Source organism: Mycteria americana, chromosome 8, assembly GCF_035582795.1.
Source record: "Mycteria americana isolate JAX WOST 10 ecotype Jacksonville Zoo and Gardens chromosome 8, USCA_MyAme_1.0, whole genome shotgun sequence".
Taxonomy (NCBI): Eukaryota; Metazoa; Chordata; class Aves; order Ciconiiformes; family Ciconiidae; genus Mycteria; species Mycteria americana.
The window spans coordinates 26605836-26623375 of NC_134372.1; the positions used below are offsets into that span (position 1 = coordinate 26605836).

General features: G+C 46.2%; 1 protein-coding gene and 1 long non-coding RNA gene across 5 annotated transcripts; one reads left to right on the forward strand and one right to left on the reverse strand.

The window, feature by feature from the left end:
- Positions 1-14: 14 nt before the first annotated feature.
- LOC142413787 (uncharacterized) lies at positions 15-1610 on the reverse strand. The gene is made up of 3 exons (XR_012776906.1): positions 1215-1610; positions 814-1028; positions 15-625 (listed from the first exon to the last, which is right to left on the reverse strand). It is a non-coding gene; the product is annotated as an uncharacterized LOC142413787 (long non-coding RNA).
- A 150-nt stretch (positions 1611-1760) lies between these two features.
- Positions 1761-15820, forward strand: GFOD2 (Gfo/Idh/MocA-like oxidoreductase domain containing 2). 4 transcript variants are annotated; one of them, XM_075510272.1, is made up of 5 exons: positions 1778-1873; positions 2293-2433; positions 3588-3658; positions 5283-5626; positions 13551-15820. In XM_075510272.1, the coding sequence occupies exons 4-5, from the start codon at positions 5368-5370 to the stop codon at positions 14447-14449; spliced, it is 1158 nt and encodes a 385-aa protein (XP_075366387.1). In that variant the 5' UTR covers positions 1778-1873; positions 2293-2433; positions 3588-3658; positions 5283-5367; the 3' UTR covers positions 14450-15820. The 4 variants fall into 4 exon arrangements, with proteins under 4 accessions (XP_075366385.1, XP_075366387.1, XP_075366386.1 ...); XM_075510271.1 differs by lacking the exon at positions 3588-3658; XM_075510270.1 differs by lacking the exons at positions 2293-2433; positions 3588-3658 and having other exon boundaries at positions 1761-1873.
- Positions 15821-17540: the final 1720 nt, after the last annotated feature.

Here is a 17540-nt window from a genome sequence, read left to right on the forward strand (position 1 = left end):
CTTTCCTAGGCTGCCCTTGGCAAGTTGGATTCTCCAGTCAATTAGGATAATTTTCTATATCCCAATTAGGAGAGCAAGAGAAACAGGAAGATTGTTAACACAAGCCTCATCTAACTCCAGAGCCCAAATTGGGTTTCCTGGCCTGGGGAAATGAGAATGAGTCAATTTTAACTGTAACCTGAGCACATCAGCTGTGGGGGGCTATCTGTAGATGGTAGAACAAAGGTTTCAGCTCTTTCTTCTAGGTATATCCATTGCCCTCTTCATTGCCCCATTGCACCCAGTGAGGTGCAGAGCCTCACTGGGTCAGTGGCCTCAGCACCCCAAACAGTCACAGATCTGCAGCGAGAAGGTGCAAGAGCTCAGTAAGAACATGTCAGTGATAACTAGAACTGTGAACTCTTCCCTTTCCATGCACAGCCTCCTCCTCCCTCATGGACCTGCATGCATATCCCCAGGGACCAGGGCTCAGCAAGACCTTCTCCAGCTGGGGCAGTGCCTTCCCAGTCTTCCCAACCGCAGTGCCAATGGAACTGAGGATTAAGTCTTGCCAACTGCCCACTCCACAGAGCTCCTCTCCTACCAGAGCCCCTTCCAGCTCCATGGCAACATTTCATGATGCTGTCTGCAAAGGAGAAAAGAGAGCAGGAAATTACAATGCTGTTAATAACACAAGGTGCCCCATATTGTCAGGCAGCTACACCATGCTTTACACAATATATAAAGCAAGACAGAGGCTGCAGAGTTTCTCAGCAGCTCCCTGCTCCTTTGCAGTGAACCAGGGTAATACAAAAGGTGCTCAGGAGCGCCTGCCTCATGTCCTGCCACCGAGGTCTTCCTCTCCTGTGCAGCCTGTTGGGAGCAGGTGAGGAGCCTCCTGTGCAATGCTGGGAGAGGATGAGGAGCAAGGCTGTCCTTAGATGGAGCATGATGGCTGTACAGGGGCTCTTTGGGCGTCATGCTGCTCTGCCCTCTCCAGGGTCTCCGAAAGTACAGCTTCAGTTGCTGAGCAGGATCCTGCTCTCAGCCTGCCTGTAACAAGGAACTTCTCTGAGCAACATAGACTTGCAGTGAGATATGGATCCCCTGAGCCAAAGACTATACCCAGGAAATCTCACTGCATAAGTTCCCCAGGCGGATAGAGGAGCTGACAGGGCTCAGAGGCACATTGATCTGAAATCCCAATCTCAGGACCTCCCATCCAGAGCCCTCACTGAGCTGGGCCGGGCAAGTACCAGCCTGCAGTACATCTCGGTGAAGCCATCAGCAGAAGCACAAGTGCAAAAGTCCCTGGGAGTGCTGGTGAACACCAAGCCGAACATGAGCTGCAAAGAAGACTCGTGGTGTCCAGGGCTGCCTTAGGCAGAGCATTGCCAGGCGGTGGAGGGGGGCGGGTCCTGCCACTGGCGGGGCCACCCCTGGAGTGCTGGGCTCCCCAGTACATCCCCGTCCCCCCTGTACTGCGGAGATCAGCACGGGGCGATGCAGGAGGGACCACAGCACCTCTCCTAGGAGAAGCGCGGCGGGAGCTCATCAATGAGATGACGACGCGCCACGCCGACCTCCTACTGGCTGCCGGCGCTGTCCGTCGGCCGAAGGCCCGACCCCCCCCCCCCCCTCCCCGCCCCTGCCCGACCGAGGGATAGGCCGCCCTCCACGCGGCGGGAGAAGCCGCCCTGGACGCCGCCATTTTCGGAGCTGCTGCCCGGCGAAGGGGCGGGGCCGCCGCGCCTGCGTCTGCGCGGGCCGAGGAGGGCGGGGGCGTCGCCGCGCGTCACGCCGGGAGCGAGCGGCCGCCACGGGAGCGCGCCCGGCGGGAGGATGGGGGGGGGGGCGGGCGGTGCCGGCAGCCCCTTCCGCCGGCCGGCGGCAGGTAAGGGCAGCTCGGGGCACCCCCCCTCCGGACCCCCCTTTCCCCGGCTCGGGGCTGCTTGGCGGCGAGGGGGGCGGGGCCCTGTCCGAGGGCGCTGGGTTGGGCGCGGCTGGCGAGGGCCCCGGGTGCTATCAGCGGGATTTCCTCGGTGTGGGCCGGTGCCTTGGGGTGAGGTGGGGGCCTGCCCCGTCCAGCCCTGTGAGGCGAGGCGAAGCGAGGTGAAGTGAGGTGGGGGCCTGCCCCGTCCAGTCCCATGAGGGACCCACACACAAAGAGCAGCTGCCCAAGCCCTGCATCCCCTGTCAGCAGAGAGCACCGTAAGCCATGCCAGAGGCATCCCCGGGGCTGCCGTGGCCCTCCCCCGACATTTGCAGCACAGTGATAGCGTGAGGGCCGTTTTGGTTTCCACATTTTTCCAGATGCTGCTGTCTCTGGCATAGTCCTCACTGTTGCCTTTGACCTCTGGCGGTACCTGCAGGAAGCAGTGTGCCGGACATGGGCCTTTGTCGTTGCACATCTGGACCAGGAAGGACAGAGCGCTGTGCCGGCCTTGTCTTGAGGTGTGGTGGGGGTTGCTCGAGGCTTTGGACTCGTGGGTTATCGCACATCACACTTGCACTAAATTAAAAGCACGTTTAGTAAAGAAAGCATGTCGATCTCTTTGAGATCGACGCATGAACCACGTGCACATCAGCTGTTACATACAGAGCTTCAGGTATATGTGTGCCAGAAGGCTGGATGAACAGTTTGACAGGAAAAAATGGCTTCATGTATGAGGTGGCCTCCAGCTTCTCAGGTGGACCAGTTAAGTTCCCCAGCTCTATTCCTGTAGAGACCTTGCTGGCTTCCAGAGTGATGCCCGCAGTCTCTACCAGCATTTTGGTCACCTCTGCTGGGGTCCTTGCAGAACTGACAGTTCTGAGGTAGCATCTGCTTTCACAGAAGGTCTCTGCAGTGCATTAATGTCACTGGTGCAAGATTCCTAGTGCAAAGTGAAAATCTGAGTAGTTCCTACGTAGATTTTGTCAAAGATTCTCATGCAAGCTTAAGACCCATGAGAATGTCACAACCAGTAACAACTTTATTACTTGTAATAAATATTACTTGTTTAAAATGAATTCCACCTGACTGAGATTTTTAAGAGACAGTTGGATGGCAAACAGAAAAAAGTAGAACTTAAAATGAGCGAGCGTTACAGAAATCAGCTTATCTGAATATCAGGAGTCTCCTATTGTGCACGTTAAGTGCGACAGTGTGCTCTTAATAGCATTTTCAAAGAATTCAACCTTTTCTAAACTTTTGTCTTGTGTGATTTTGACATTGCTGAGCATGTCTGTGCGATCTGGTGCAAGCAGGCACACACCTTGTCTCAATTCCACCTTACTTAGTTTGTGTCTGTTCAAAAGAAGATTATGCTCTTTTTATTGCAAGCAGGTTTTTTTCTTCCAGCCTGTAAACTACCAAATATATATGTGTGGGGACTTCAACAGTTATACTTAACCGTCCATGCAGCCGCAAGACTTTATTTTTGTGTCATTTATAGAAAACAGGCCTGAATACAAGCTGTCTTTCCTGCCAGTAAATTACCCTTTTACGTAGAATAGTAAATATTTTCAAGATCATTTTGATACCATCCTTATTTGAGTGTTCTGCTAAACATCAGATAAAAATGAGTTAATTAAAATTCAAATTAATTTTGTTCTTGTTTATAAAGACAGATCATGACTGTATCACTGCAAACCTAACATCACACAGAACAAGCGAAAAACATACTGAATTAATTCGGTAAACATTTCATAAGGTGTTTTATTGCATCTGTAAATATTTGTTTGTGTTTTGCAAAATAAATATTCGTAAGTGCTGCTGTTTCTGTTTCCTAGTTTAGTGTCTATACCACAAAAATACCTAGAAATTCAGTCAGGGTTGCAGTTTTGTTATGCTGGTCTGTGTAGGCACCCCCCCAGACTAACAAAATGCCGATAGCATACAAAGTGTTTGCATTGTGGGTAGTTTGACTTGCATGCTGGTACTTCCTGGTGCTGTGTCGGGATTTGCTTTCACGCGTTGTAACTTAGTGCGAGTATTTTAGGATGGGGAGATGCGTGACTCTTTCCAAAACAGATTGTGATTCTTGTTGCTTGTGGGGATTTTTTCCAAAGGTGGTGATCTGGTGTTGGTACCAGTTCTCTTTGCAACATGGTCTTTGCTTTTTCATAATCAGCTTCTAAAGAAAACTGAATTTGTTATGTTTATAAAATGAAGAAAACTTTTTCTTTCTAAAAAAAAAAATCATTCAGAAAACGTCAACAGTGGGTGTAGCAGATAAGAATTCAAAAGGCACAGAACAAAAGCCAGATCATAGGTAGCTGTGGTGTCACAGATTGAGGAGACTGCTGACATCTCTCCTCGAAGTTCGCGCTCAAGTGAATGCTAAAGGCAGTTCAGCCAGTTGTGCCAGAAGCAGTTCTAAGCCAAACTGGCAAGTAGGGATCCAAAGGGATTAATTTACCAAGAAATACTTAAAGGAAGAAAAGAAGTGTGACTTAACCAAATGTTTTTGTGTAGGGAATATAATAATTGTGTGCAAAACCCTGCATTCCTGGAGGTTAAATGGCACAGACAGAAGGAGATATTTTTAACTATCCCGAGTTAAGTAAAAGTTTTAACTACCCACAATGGACATAGAGGAGCGCCCTTTTCCTTTCTGAAAGCAGTTTTCTATGTATTTTAATACTGTCATTACCTCTCCTTGTAGCCTTCTCCTCCCCTGACTAAACAAGCTCAGTGAATCCAGGCTTTCCCCCCAGGACATATTTTCTAGATGTTCTCTGGAGTGGCTTAACTATTTGCCATGAAATTGTTAAGCTCCAAGTAGTTGTTTTCAGTTTGTGTATTTAATTTGGAAGAAAGATTTATGTGCCCAGAAGCTTGCCTATTACTTCCAGCTATCTCAGTCAGTCTAATAAAAGATATTACCTCATCTCACAAACCTTTATCTCATTTAGAGACTTAGGTCATCACAACTACAGCAGTACTGCTTTTACTGCCATTGCGATAGGTTCTTATGTCCTGTCCCCTTGATGCTTCCTGTTGCTCCCAGTCTGTGCCTCGCCGTGTCTGGTTTGTCCCGGCATGCTCATGTGTGTTTCTGTACATGTGTTCTGAGTTTTGAAACGCAGGAGATGTTCGTGACTTGTAAAGCTGCTTTCTTTCTACTATTCTTCTGCAGTAGGATTGTTTGACTTGTCCCTTAATACTATTCTCTATGGATTTTCTATGTTTTTTTTAATTAGGATCTTTGAAAATTTTGAATGCCTTATGAAGGGTAGAAGCTAGCATTCAGGCTAGATGCATTTGATGCCAAAATATGCCTTTTGTTGGTACTGACTTGTAGCTTTTCACGTTTTAGGAACTGTGGGTGGAACAGAAAGCTGAGGAGCTGAACATTTTATTGAAGGCCTACATGTAGACCCTGATGCTTGAATGAATGCAGAATGAAAATGCTTCCTGGAGTGGGTGTGTTTGGAACTGGCAGCACCGCCCGGGTACTGGTACCCTTGCTGAGAGCAGAAGGCTTCTCCGTTGAAGCGCTTTGGGGGAAGACTGAAGAGGAAGCCAAACAGCTGGCAGAGGAAATGAACATATCCTTCTACACAAGTCGGACTGACGATATCTTGCTGCACCAGGACGTAGATTTGGTTTGCATCAATATCCCTCCACCACTAACTCGGCAAATTGCTGTGAAGGCTCTAGGTACCTTTTTATCTTTGGAGTTGGACCAAAAATCCATAGCTTGTTGGCAGATTGAAATTTGAAGCTGTTATCCCAGCATGATTCTGGTTGCACCAACATGCAAATGCAGTGCTAAAGGTTTTGTGTGGAATTGGTAGTGCCATCTGCAAGAAAGATTACCTAGAATTTTTTGTAAAAATACTATTTATAATTGCTTATAGCTTTGCAAATCTTGAACTAATTGCGCTAAAATATCCCATGTTTTCTTCAGACTTAACTGATGGTGGGGAGGTTTTAATAAAAATGAGCTGTTTCAGAGGTGATGATGATGATGATGAGGGGGCAGAATGTTTTTATGCCCATTTAAAAAACAAAAACAAAACCAAAAAACCCAAACAAGTTGCTTAATTAATTTCAGGTCTTCCCTGCAATAGGAAACCAAGATTTGCCTGGGGTGGGGGGTTGTTCAGCTCTGCTTTCTGTTTTCCTCACAAATAAAACCAAACTTGAAAGTTAAAAGCCTTTGAAAAAATGTTTGCATGCACTCAGTAGAATCTTGTGAGTCAGGGCTTAAATTCTCTGCAGATGCTGCTTTCAGCCAGTGTGCTTTGACTCTGGCCACCACCTGGAGCTCTCTTTGGACACCCATGGCTGTAGCAGGCTGATACGGTCCCAGTTGCAGACTTGCTGGAGGAATCCTTCCATCTGATGCAGGAGGGCAGATGCTGGGGGAGGAGGAGATGTTGGGGACAGCAGGAGGAATCCAGCAAGATGGGCTGGGTTAAGGTGTCTGGGAGAGGAGGGATGACACCCCAAACTGGTTGGGCAGGGAGGTGGGAGCCAACTGCCTGGGCACCCTGACATTTCTTAATTCTCCAGCGTGTGACTTTGTAGTGTTAATATCCTCTCACGTAGTACAGCGTGGGTGTGAGTTTGCGTGTAATTCTGTAAATATAACAAGTGTGATATTTTTACTGTGTTTACAGGAGATCCACATGAGTTAATTTTAGGATGGGTAATATCTCAAACCATGTGAGCCAGGGTGGTTTGTTGTTCTTAGCCTCTTTGCTCTACAGTAATTTGTTTTGGAATTAAACAATTCCCTGCACAAACATTTGCAATGCCACTTAGATATGCAGAGGGACATTTCAGGCTTTTTTTTTTTTAATTCTTTTTTACATTGTTAGATTTGTTTGTTTACCTTGTTAGACTACTGTCCTTTGAATTTAAGGTATTCTGATTTTTGAATATTTGAACTATAATTTAGAATTTATCTCTTTAAATATGTTAAAAGTTCTTTTAAACACTTGTTAGGTAGTAAGTGTTTCACTAATTCTCATGACTCTTGATGGTCAAGTGGGCTTAAAGGAGAGGATTGAACCTTCTCTGGTGAATTATAACTAAAATGAATTGAGATTCTTTTTTCGAAGGCTGAGAACCCATTAAGATGGCATTATCCAGAGGAGGAAAGGGGGATAAAGCTGGTGCAGAAGTACAGAGGTGATATGTATGCTTGACTGGAAGTATAGACAAGTGGAAAGCTGAAAAAGCTAGGGAAAATCAATGGATGAAGTAGTAAAGGGTGGTTTATTCTTCACTTCTGTCTGTCTTGAACCATTCTGATCTGCAAACTGATGCAGGCATCTTGGACCCAATATGATGCTGAACTTGTCTTTCAGCTTTCTAGGTTCATCACAATGGTATTTATAGATCCGTTACCAAGTACGTCATGACATATTTTAAGCCAGTGTTGGATGGCTTGCTGTGATTGAGCATTCTGAAGGAACATAAAATCAGGGTAGGGCCAAAGATGGCAAGCACATTTTCTCTGAAAGTTCCGATTGATACGGTGATGTTTATAATTGGAGAATTATTGGCTGTGAATTGTATATAATAGATTGGTGTTTACTAGCCGAGAGACTGGGCTTTCAGAGAGATCAGATGTGGTGCAGTACTAATGGTCTTGTGTGTTTTGTTTTGTTGGGGTGGGTTTGTTTGGTTTTTTTTTTTAAGTGCTTACACTTTTATTACTTATTTGTATACTTTCTTATACTTTCTTTTTTTTTTTTTTTAAATGTGCTTAAATTTTTATTTATGGCAGAGACACTGTTTTTCCAGGCCGTGCAATTTGCTTGCATAAGTTTCTTACTGACAGAAATCCATAAACAAGCCTAGGTACAACTTTGGCATGACAGGGACAAAGCAGTAACACTGGATTGAGTTCATGAACCAGACAGAACAGATCAAAGCCCAGAGGATAATTCAAATTAAGATCAGTGTGATCTTATGGTTTATCTCCACAACAGGCAAAGCAAGAAGCTATCCTAAAATTTGTGCTTCTTTTGATCTCAGAGGAACTAAATTAATTTCACAAAATGTCTGTGTTGTGGTTCATGTCCCACAGTTAAAATGCACCCATCTTTGCATTAGGTGAGCACAGAGCAGAGTTACCGGCTGGAGTGGAATGTAAAACATGGGATGTTTGCATGTGAGGAGAAGTTCAGGGAGGCAGAACATGAGAAGTCCTCAGAGTAAAATTTCTTCAGGATGCTAAAGTTAATGCTGCTGCATGTACTGAGCCCAGCTGTCAAACGGATGGTTTGTGGAGTGGCTACAGAGGAACCTTTTACTTGTCTCTCTTGGTTGACTACATCATCTTAGCCATCTTTGCAACATAGACTGTTTGACCCCCCGATTTTGTGGAGTCCTTACAAATTATAGCATGTATATGTTAATTAGAAGGAAAGAGTCAGAAAGGGCTCTATCACTGCTTTGTGTTGTGACAAATCCAGATTTCCTGTTCTTGAAACAGGATGAACAAGCATGCTATGAGTGCTGGCTTGTGCTTCCCGTCTCTGTAACAAGTAGCATGGAGGTCTTTTCAAACCATAGGCAAACAAATGAAATGAAGCAGTGTGTTTTGGAATTCATTCATTCATTTGTTCATTCATTGGGAGGCTCCCAAAGCAAGTACGTCTGAAACAGCTGGTTATTTGGAAAGACTCCTCAGACACTCCCAACTTCTTATGGTAGACAAAGCAATGGTCTGGTGTACTTCAACAGCAGCCAGTTGTACATCTTCCTAGGTGCAACCTTAGGTATCTGACGTTATTCAGGGGAGTAAAGAACTGGGGCTTCAGTTCAATGGACATATTCACATGGAATAAATAGATTAAGTAGTTTGAGTCAACTTTATAACTTGTGCAGAGAGGGGCAAGGCTAGGGACTTTAGCTGCTTATGGAAAGTGTTGGATGGGCAGCTGTGGCTATGATAGCCAGGCAAATAAACAACCAAAGAGTTAAAGTGGTAGCTGCCATGGTGAGAAGGCTGTCCCAGGCCAGCCCTCTCCTTGCACTGCCTGGGCAGGCTGTGTGGCACACAGCCGGTCCCCTCCTGACTGCACTGCAGGGACACCTCTGTGCATGGTTGCTCCTGCTTGTCCCACCCAGACACAGGACAGCAGGACCTCTCACCGTCAGGAGCCCTGGTGAGCTACGTCCTATTCCAGGCTAGTCAGCGGGCCCCCCTGGGACATGAAGGACCTCCTCGATGAGCGGTGGGCCAGGTGTGGTCTCAGTGTCCTCATGGCCTGCTGATACGGACCTGGCCTGAGGCAGAGAGGAGACCTTGGCTCACATGCACGTTGATTGAGGAGAGGGCTGACTCTTTAAGGTTTGGGCTGCACTACTCCTATCTTTCCATGAATGCTCCCCCTCCCAAGGCCCCACCGGGCTGAAGGGTCTCTTCTCCTTCCTCCTGCCCACACTGGCACCCTCCCTACCAGGAGGAGGGAGTGGGCTGGGGGGTTCTGGCAATTGCTGGGACCTGTTTCCATCCCCAGCTCCTGTCATGGCTCTGGGTAGTGTCCACCAGGTAGCATGAGAAAGCAGCAAGTTTTCTGTGCTTGCATTTTATTAACCAGGACTGTAAAATACTTCACATATGGCAAGTTTTGGATGTGGTGTGGCTAACCAGCTGCAGGAGAAGTTGCTGATGGACAGTGCAGATCTGACTAGAGACTTAAGATTCCTTTAGGAGAAAATAGTCTAGTTTATTCTGCTGTCCGGTAAGTCCTGACTTGCCTATTGTTTTTTGATTGCTTCCATAGGATGTGAACACACTTTAAATCTGGTATTTCACTGAGTGAAGCCATGATTTGGCTGTATTGCATTAATGAGAGTTAAGAGACCTCTTTTTAAATGTTTAGTTTATTTACTAAATCAGGAATTGGTTTGAAAATTCTTGGAATCTAGCAGGTGCTTTTGCCCCTGACCACGGGAGTAGATGGTTTGTTTAAGGACTCCTGGCAATGGTGACCTTTTATTGTCTTTTCCCTCACTCTTACTACAACAACCAGTTCAAAAGCCATAAATAAGAATAGTTTCTCCTTTGTGCAGAGCTAGTAATGACTGTTGTGAAGGGTGCACCTGCCTGGAAATGCACTTGTGGAGAGGTGATTTCTTGTGCACCAGGAGCAGAGTATCAGTTTGTTCAGGGTGAGGTCTGATCGCTTGTTGGGTGCTCTGGCTGGGGGTGTGTCAGTCAGTCTGTGCATCCGTTCTGCACGCAGGGCTGTACAGCCTCTCCTTATACCCTCTCCAGGGCACTGCTCAGCACTGCCTTTCTGGGGGATGCTGCAGCCTGAAGCCATTCAGGGTTAATTGCAGTCATGAGCAGTGTAGGAGCCGGTAGAGAGCTACATACCTTCACACTGCTTAGCTGGTTGCATTAGGTAAATCGTTTCACATTTGGCAATAATGAACACAGCACTGAGAGCAAGAAGCACTTCCCAAGGATCCATCATGGCAGGTTACAGAGCACATGGGGGCTCAGAGCTGGTAACTGAGGGGTGGGCTGGCAGAGAAATGTCCATCTTCCAGGATGTGAAGCAGCACTGGCTGTCATGAGGCAGGGTGGACAGCCTATTTCCTGGATAAGGACAAAACAAAATAATTTCTAGGGAGGAAGATTGACTCTTTCTCTCTCTAGCATCTTAGAAGGACTTCAGTGCAGCGATGGTCTGCAGAAGCTGATGTGCTCCCTGCAGACAGGGTTCGCTCTGAGATATGCGCAAGAGAAGACCCTGAGGCATGTTGTTAGGACAGCCTGCCATGAGCTTCATCAAAGGCAGTGGAGCTGTTGCTGTCCTTGCTTGCTGCCTCTGAGGTGGGGAAACCCAACTCCACAGCTCCACCTCCTTCCTTCCAGGCATGCAACCCCTTCTGTGGGCTTAGACCCACCTGTGAGCTGATTTAACCTGCCTGCTTGGAAAGAGGAAGCTTCCTTTTCTAAACTGGGCTCAGTTGGTGAGCTCAACTGGCTCACAGAGGACCGTGTGGTGGCTCTCATGTCTCCTAGCTGGTGGGGACTTCAACAGAAAATTTTGCAGTGGTGATTTAAGACAACGATATGGTACAAAGTTCAGATTATTAATTATTAAAATAATAGTAACAAGAGAAGGGTTATAAGTTGCTCTGCCTCGGAAAACAGAAGGCATGGACATTACGTTGGTAAGGGACCTCATAGCCATCTCTGACTTGGCCCTTCTCCTTGCTGCATGGCCATCTTTGTGAGCCTGGGGACAGCTGGGTGGATGTCCCACTGAGGTCAACTGCAGGATTATCCCAGAGATGCTATGGTGTACCCAGGTCTCTGTCCTGGCATTCTGGCAGCGCTCGATGGGCTGCGCTGAGCTGTCAGTGAGCTGTACTGACTGCCATCCCAAAACAAGGCATCCGTCAGTTTCAGCTCCTCAAGTGGCTCAGCCTATGCTGGCAAAAAGAGCACAGTGCTGACGCAAGGATGAGAGTGGGTGGGTGGGTGGCAGGACAAGGGGAACCTAGTGTGATAAACCACCTGGTGTGAAACAGCTGTCCCCAGGCAGTAGGGGTGGTCTCCTTTGGCCTGGCCCTTTCTGCTCCCAGTCCTCCACTGCAGGGACCCACCCCCTTTTGTGTGGACACTGTCAGGGTCCTTGAAGAGTCAACTCGGGCCAATAACCTGCCAGAAAAAGAGCCAAGATGAGTGAATATTTCCATGCTGGGTTTGTACCCTGAGCCGGCTCTTGTACCGCCAGATGCATGGTGGAGGGCGGTGGGGTTGTGCAACGGGGAGAGCCACACCAGCAGTGCACTGACTGCAGAGCTGTACCCCATGTGTATGCGGATTGAGAGTTGCTTTTATTTTCTGAGAACGTAGAGAACTGTGGTCTGCTTAGGATGCTGTGAAGATCCTTTTTCTTTTTGCTTGTATTTTACTGTAACCTGGCTTGAGATAAGTGCCATTTAAACAAGAAGGCAGGTAAACCAGGTGCTGAAGCATCTCAAGATGCTTCAGCTAGCCCTGCAGAATATTGAACAGAGTGTTGTGCCTCGTCTCAGCAGCAGGATTGGGGGCGGGAGAGTTGGAAATGGTCTCTGACATAGAGGGTTACCAGTGGGCAGCCAGCGTGTCCCCAGGGAGTTCGACCTTACTCTTTGTTCATTAAAGCTTCTGTTGACTCGCATCTATTTAGGGGATTTCTTTGGATGAGACCACTAAAAATTGTAGTCTTGTCATTTTCTGACTGGATTTTTCTGGTATCTATTAGAAATATAGATTCTGAGTTTTCTCTAGCTGTAGTTGTCCCCTGGCTGAGTTCGGCACAGTGATGTGTCACGGGAGCTCACTGGGCCCTGGACCACTCAGATGGTTCCCAAAAGGCTTGCTCAGCGTAGCCAGGAGGTGGAGTGCTGAGAGCAGGAGCTGCAATGTGGGATCTGGCTTCCCCTTGTGTGCAAGAGACTGATTGAAGCACTTGTGCTGGTATCTTGTCATTGGGGAGTTGATTAAAAGCTGTTCTGAGCAGGGAGTGCAGTCTGCTCCTGGGTAAGGAGACGCTCTTTGAGAGGTGCCTACCACCTTGTGCGGTGATTCCTGCAATTCTTAAGTAGAAACTGTGGTATGACATGACTGACCTTCAGGGCTGACCTCACCAGTTAATGTCTGGAGACTTCTAGGTATACCCCTGGTTGTTACATTGAAAAATTATTAGATAAGTATTTTATCAGAACAGATGTATATGGAAAAGTAAAGCCATGCCATGAGAAAAGGGTGAAGATGGGGGAGGAAGAGGGAATACCAGCAGAGCACTGAATGTAGGAATTTGGTTGAAGCTTGTGCTGGGATGCTCTTTTGTATTGCTTTATTTCTGCTTTAAACTTAAAAAAATGAATTATTGACTGCCCACATTGATTCAGGCTGACCACAAGATAAAGTGCATGAGTAGGAATAAAAATGCAGTGCAGCTGCATTTGCACTTGCAGCTTGCAAGTGCAGCTCTCATCTGTGTAACTCACACAGTCACCTTTGCAGTCTAATTGTACGAGTAGGCTGTATGTGTAGACCAAACTGTTTTGCTTTCCAATTAGCAATGCTTTTAAAACAATCCACCTACCAAAACATTATTTCTAATTCTTGTATTCTGTACGCAGGCCACTAAGTATCTTGTATGTCCCATTTCTATTAATCTATTTAAAATAATAAATTAATGTGATGGTGAAATACAAAGTTTGCTCACCTCTTCCCTGCAGAGTACGTGATGTTTTTTTTTTCTCTGGCTGTACAGGCATTCAAATAATTTTATAGCTACAACACACAAATTGTGTCTTGTTTTGATACTGTGTGATGACATTTGGCCATTTATCTTTTACGATGTAAAAATCCTCTCTTTATTTGGAGCCTCTCTCTGTGGGAGTTTGTCAGCTCTGCAACCAGAGCATTTTGGAAGCAGCTTTGAGTCTTGCTGCACTTGGCATTCCTATTTTAGTTCCCAGACCTTTGCCTTTGAAATTGCAGCAAGAAAGCCTGGCTCTTAAAAACACCATTTCTTGACAGCCTTTGGGGCAATCTGAGCATGTTTCGCGTGTGTGTGCTATTTTTTTTTTTTCCCCATTTGTGCTGCAGGAATAGGGAAGAATGTGATCTGTGAGAAAGCTACTACCTCTGTGGATGCCTTCAGGATGGTCACAGCTGCCAGGTATTACCCCAAGCTGATGAGCATCGTTGGCAATGTTCTCCGTTTCTTGCCCGCCTTTGTGAAGATGAAGCAGTTGATAGAAGAACACTATGTGGGCAACGTGATGATCTGTGACGTACGAGTTTATGGGGGAAGCCTGCTCAGCCACAAGTACAACTGGATCTGTGATGAGCTGATGGGAGGAGGTGGTCTGCATACAATGGGAACCTACATTATTGACCTCTTAACTCACCTCATCAGCAGGAGAGCAGAGAAGGTTCACGGTTTGCTCAAGACTTTTGTGAAGCAGAACACAGCTATAAGCGGGATCCGCCATGTCACTAGTGATGACTTCTGCTTTTTCCAGATGGTAATGAGCGAGGGTGTCTGTTGCACTGTGACTCTCAACTTCAACATGCCTGGATCATTCATCCATGAAGTTATGATTGTTGGGTCTACGGGTCGCCTCATAGCTCGCGGGATGGACTTGTATGGGCAGAAAAACACCGCGCTACAAGAAGAACTACTGTTTACAGACTCTCTGACTGTCAACAAGGGCCTTTTGGATAAGGGTTTTAAAGATATCCCACTGCTTTACCTAAAAGGAATGGTGTACATGGTGCAAGCGCTGCGGCAGTCTTTCCAGGACCAGGAAGACCGTCGGACATGGGATCATAAACCTGTCTCTATGGCAGCCTCTTTTGAAGATGGTCTGTACATGCAGAGTGTAGTAGAGGCCATCAAGAAATCCAGCAGGTCAGGGGAATGGGAGGCTGTGGAGGTGATGACCGAGGAAGCAGATGCCAATCAAAACCTCTGTGAGGCGCTTCAAAGAAATAACTTATGAACGTTCCTGCTTTGGAAGATAGGACAATTAACACTTCTGGCTGTAATGTAAAAAAGCTCTCAATTTTTAAGATATGTAGATTCTTATTTAATAACCTGAGTTCCTTGTTTTTTTAAGCACGTAAAATATGTCATATTCTGATAGAAACTGTTCTGATTTAAAGTGTTTAAAGAGTTTTAAATGTTTCTGGTTTTTGCAAACTTTTAATTTTTGTCTTGGAGACTGGTAGGAAAACTTGAATTGCCCTTTGCACTTGCAGTAGCTGAAGTGAAACATGGGATCTCTGCCATTGCATGGCTTGGAAATGGGACACAACCCCTGTTGCACAGGTTGCTTATTTTAACAATTTTAAAATGAGAGCATGTAGAGCAACATCAGGGAATATCTGTTGTTCAGATGCCTTTTCCTTCTCTCATGGAGACTGATTAAGTTTTACTCCTCTGTAATATTTTATAAAAGAGTTTAGTGATGTAACAGGTCTCTAAACTCCTATAGGGCAAAAAGTAGAAGGAACGGATTAAAGTTTGTAATATAAGGATCAGCCTTTTGGGTTCCTGCATGTGGCAAATGTCTTTCAAATTCATTTGAACTGGTATTTTATTTAAATGATGCTATGAATTCTCTGTTGATGGTGTGTTGGCAGGAAAATCTTCAGGAAGTCTGTGATGATTTGTGCTATTCTTCCATATCTGTAGACATTATTCCTTCTACTCAAGAGCTGCCTGCATCCAGCAGCTTTTTTCCATAAGCTCTGTGTCCATCAGTTGTGTTTACTGCCTGGCAGCACTGGTGCCGTGACTGCGGGGCCACATTCTCATTTTTGTGACTAAGTGCCTCCCAGGGTCACAGGATTTCCATGGTGTCATGGGTAATGAAGTTGTACAGCATTAACCTTCCCGGGATCTGAAGATGGAAGTAAGGAGGTATTTCCTACCTCTTGCAGCTCTCTTAACGTGCTGGCTGGGTAATTGTCACACTACACACATCCTGATAGTTGAGAGGATGGGGACTGACCTGTCATGGGTAAGTCTGCTCTTAATCTCCAAAACTGGATATTAACCCTCTGGCCCTGCACATCCTCGTGCCCTCCTGCAGCTTGTGTGCAGTGGAGGATCTGTTGGCAGATCATGGGTGGAAGTTCATTCCATTTGAGAAATGTTTCTCTCTGAGGCAAGTATGTGGAAGGGCTAGTCCCAATTTTACTACATTTATTTTGTGTACTTGAAAGCTTTTTTTTTTAATGTACTTCCCACTAAATTCTAACTCTGTGTATTTATGTATATTACCATGCAAACTGCTGTTTCATAAGCTGGTCCTTCCTGAAAAGTATCTTCTTTTCTACAGAAATAAAAAATTGTTTGTTGAGGGCATTCTTTATGCAACTGTGTGCTTGTGTTTGATTTGGTCAAGCTGAAACCATCCCTATAAATGTGAACAGGAGACTTACAGCTGGGACTCAGTACCTGTTGAGTCCTTCCCTACTTCTGTGCTCTTTTGCTACCAGCTAGGCAGCTTGGGTGTGGAAAAAGTAGGAGACAGCTCTGTGCTATCCTAGCAAGTGTCGTCCATTTATCACCAAGGGAAAGTAAGTCCCACCAGAAGATCTATTTCCCACCTCTTTGCTGTTTCCTTCAGACTACAGCTGTTGAGTGGCTGGTTTGGGAGATCCTCTTGCCTATCTTGGACTTACAATGTCAACTTTTGTGATTAACAGGATCTTTATTTTTCTGCCTGACTCATAATAGAAATTGCTGGAAGACACCAACTAAGAAGCAAAATCCCCATAGCATTGATGGGACCACTTTCTTTGCTCAGTGTGTAAATCAGGTATTTACTTTACCTTTTAGGTATTTATTTACTTACAGAAACAAGTCTACTGACATGCTGCTTTAAAGGGTAGGAGCGTGACTGCTCCTGTGCTCTGCACAATCTCATCTCTACTGTGACATGGATGAAGAAAGCAAATGGTTGAAATTTACTCACTGTTCTCAGCTATAGCAGGTGGAGCAGTGAAAGCTGCATCTCTGCAAGCCTTCCTTTACAGGTAGAGGACTGGTATTCCTGCCATAGCTCTGAGCATCTAATGTCTGTGATGTCTATGTGCTATGTAAAGCAGGTGAGATAATGTCTCCTGAGCTCACCTGGAAGTCACCGCCTTCATTCAGACAGAACAGCTCTGGCTTATTTCATGCCAGTTTTCCGATCTGTTTTGAAGCTGTCCTCCTTGAACTGAGAACCTTCCTTTGTGCCTTTGTCAGTATGTTTGTACTGGGCAGAAAATCCTAAAGTACAAGTCTTTCTACCAGGAGTAGAAGGAAGCACAAAACATCTTCCAGATAAACCAGGTGATCCCAGCAGAGGAAGGAGGGTGCCAAGACTCCTGGGTGAGCAGGAGACCTCACCACAGAAGCATACAGAGAGGTGAAATGGGCTTCCTGTAGGCTGGCTGCAGCCTCCAGCTGCCCTGCACAGGCAGAGTGGGATGGTGGCCAAAGGAGCACTCCTTTGGATGAGGTGGATCCTTGTCGTGAAGTCTAGATTCCCCTGTGCAATCCCTGTTCATCTAACGCAGATGTAGTGGAAACACCTGCTGGTTAGCGCTGCTCACAGAGACAGACCAGGCCGTGCTCTGCTGTGTGCCACAGAAAGGTAGCACCATACCATCCCCTTCTGTGTCCCCTGTGTGGGGTGATCTCCAGCAGCAAGGCTCAAGGCTGGTCCCCAGACTCCTGCTTTTCACATGAGGAAGGAATCACAGCACATGCATCCTAAGGCCATGTGATGTGCAGGTATATTTTATAATGAAAAATTGCTTTTTTTCCAGGCAAATCAGGTTCTCTGCAACCAGGAAAAAAACCCCAATAAACCCACAGCTCTTTGTATGGGCCAGGTGATGATCACCACCCTGCAGGTCAGGGTGTAGTAGCCAAACAGGAGGCAGAAGGCTGTGTGGCTATTTATACTGAGGAAAGAGCTGTGGCACCAGGTGAGCTGCGTATCTGAGCATCCTATCAATATCAAGCTGCATGGATTTGTCACCCGCTCCTGGGGCTGGGATCTCTGGAGTGCTGCTGGCCCAGGTATCTGCAAG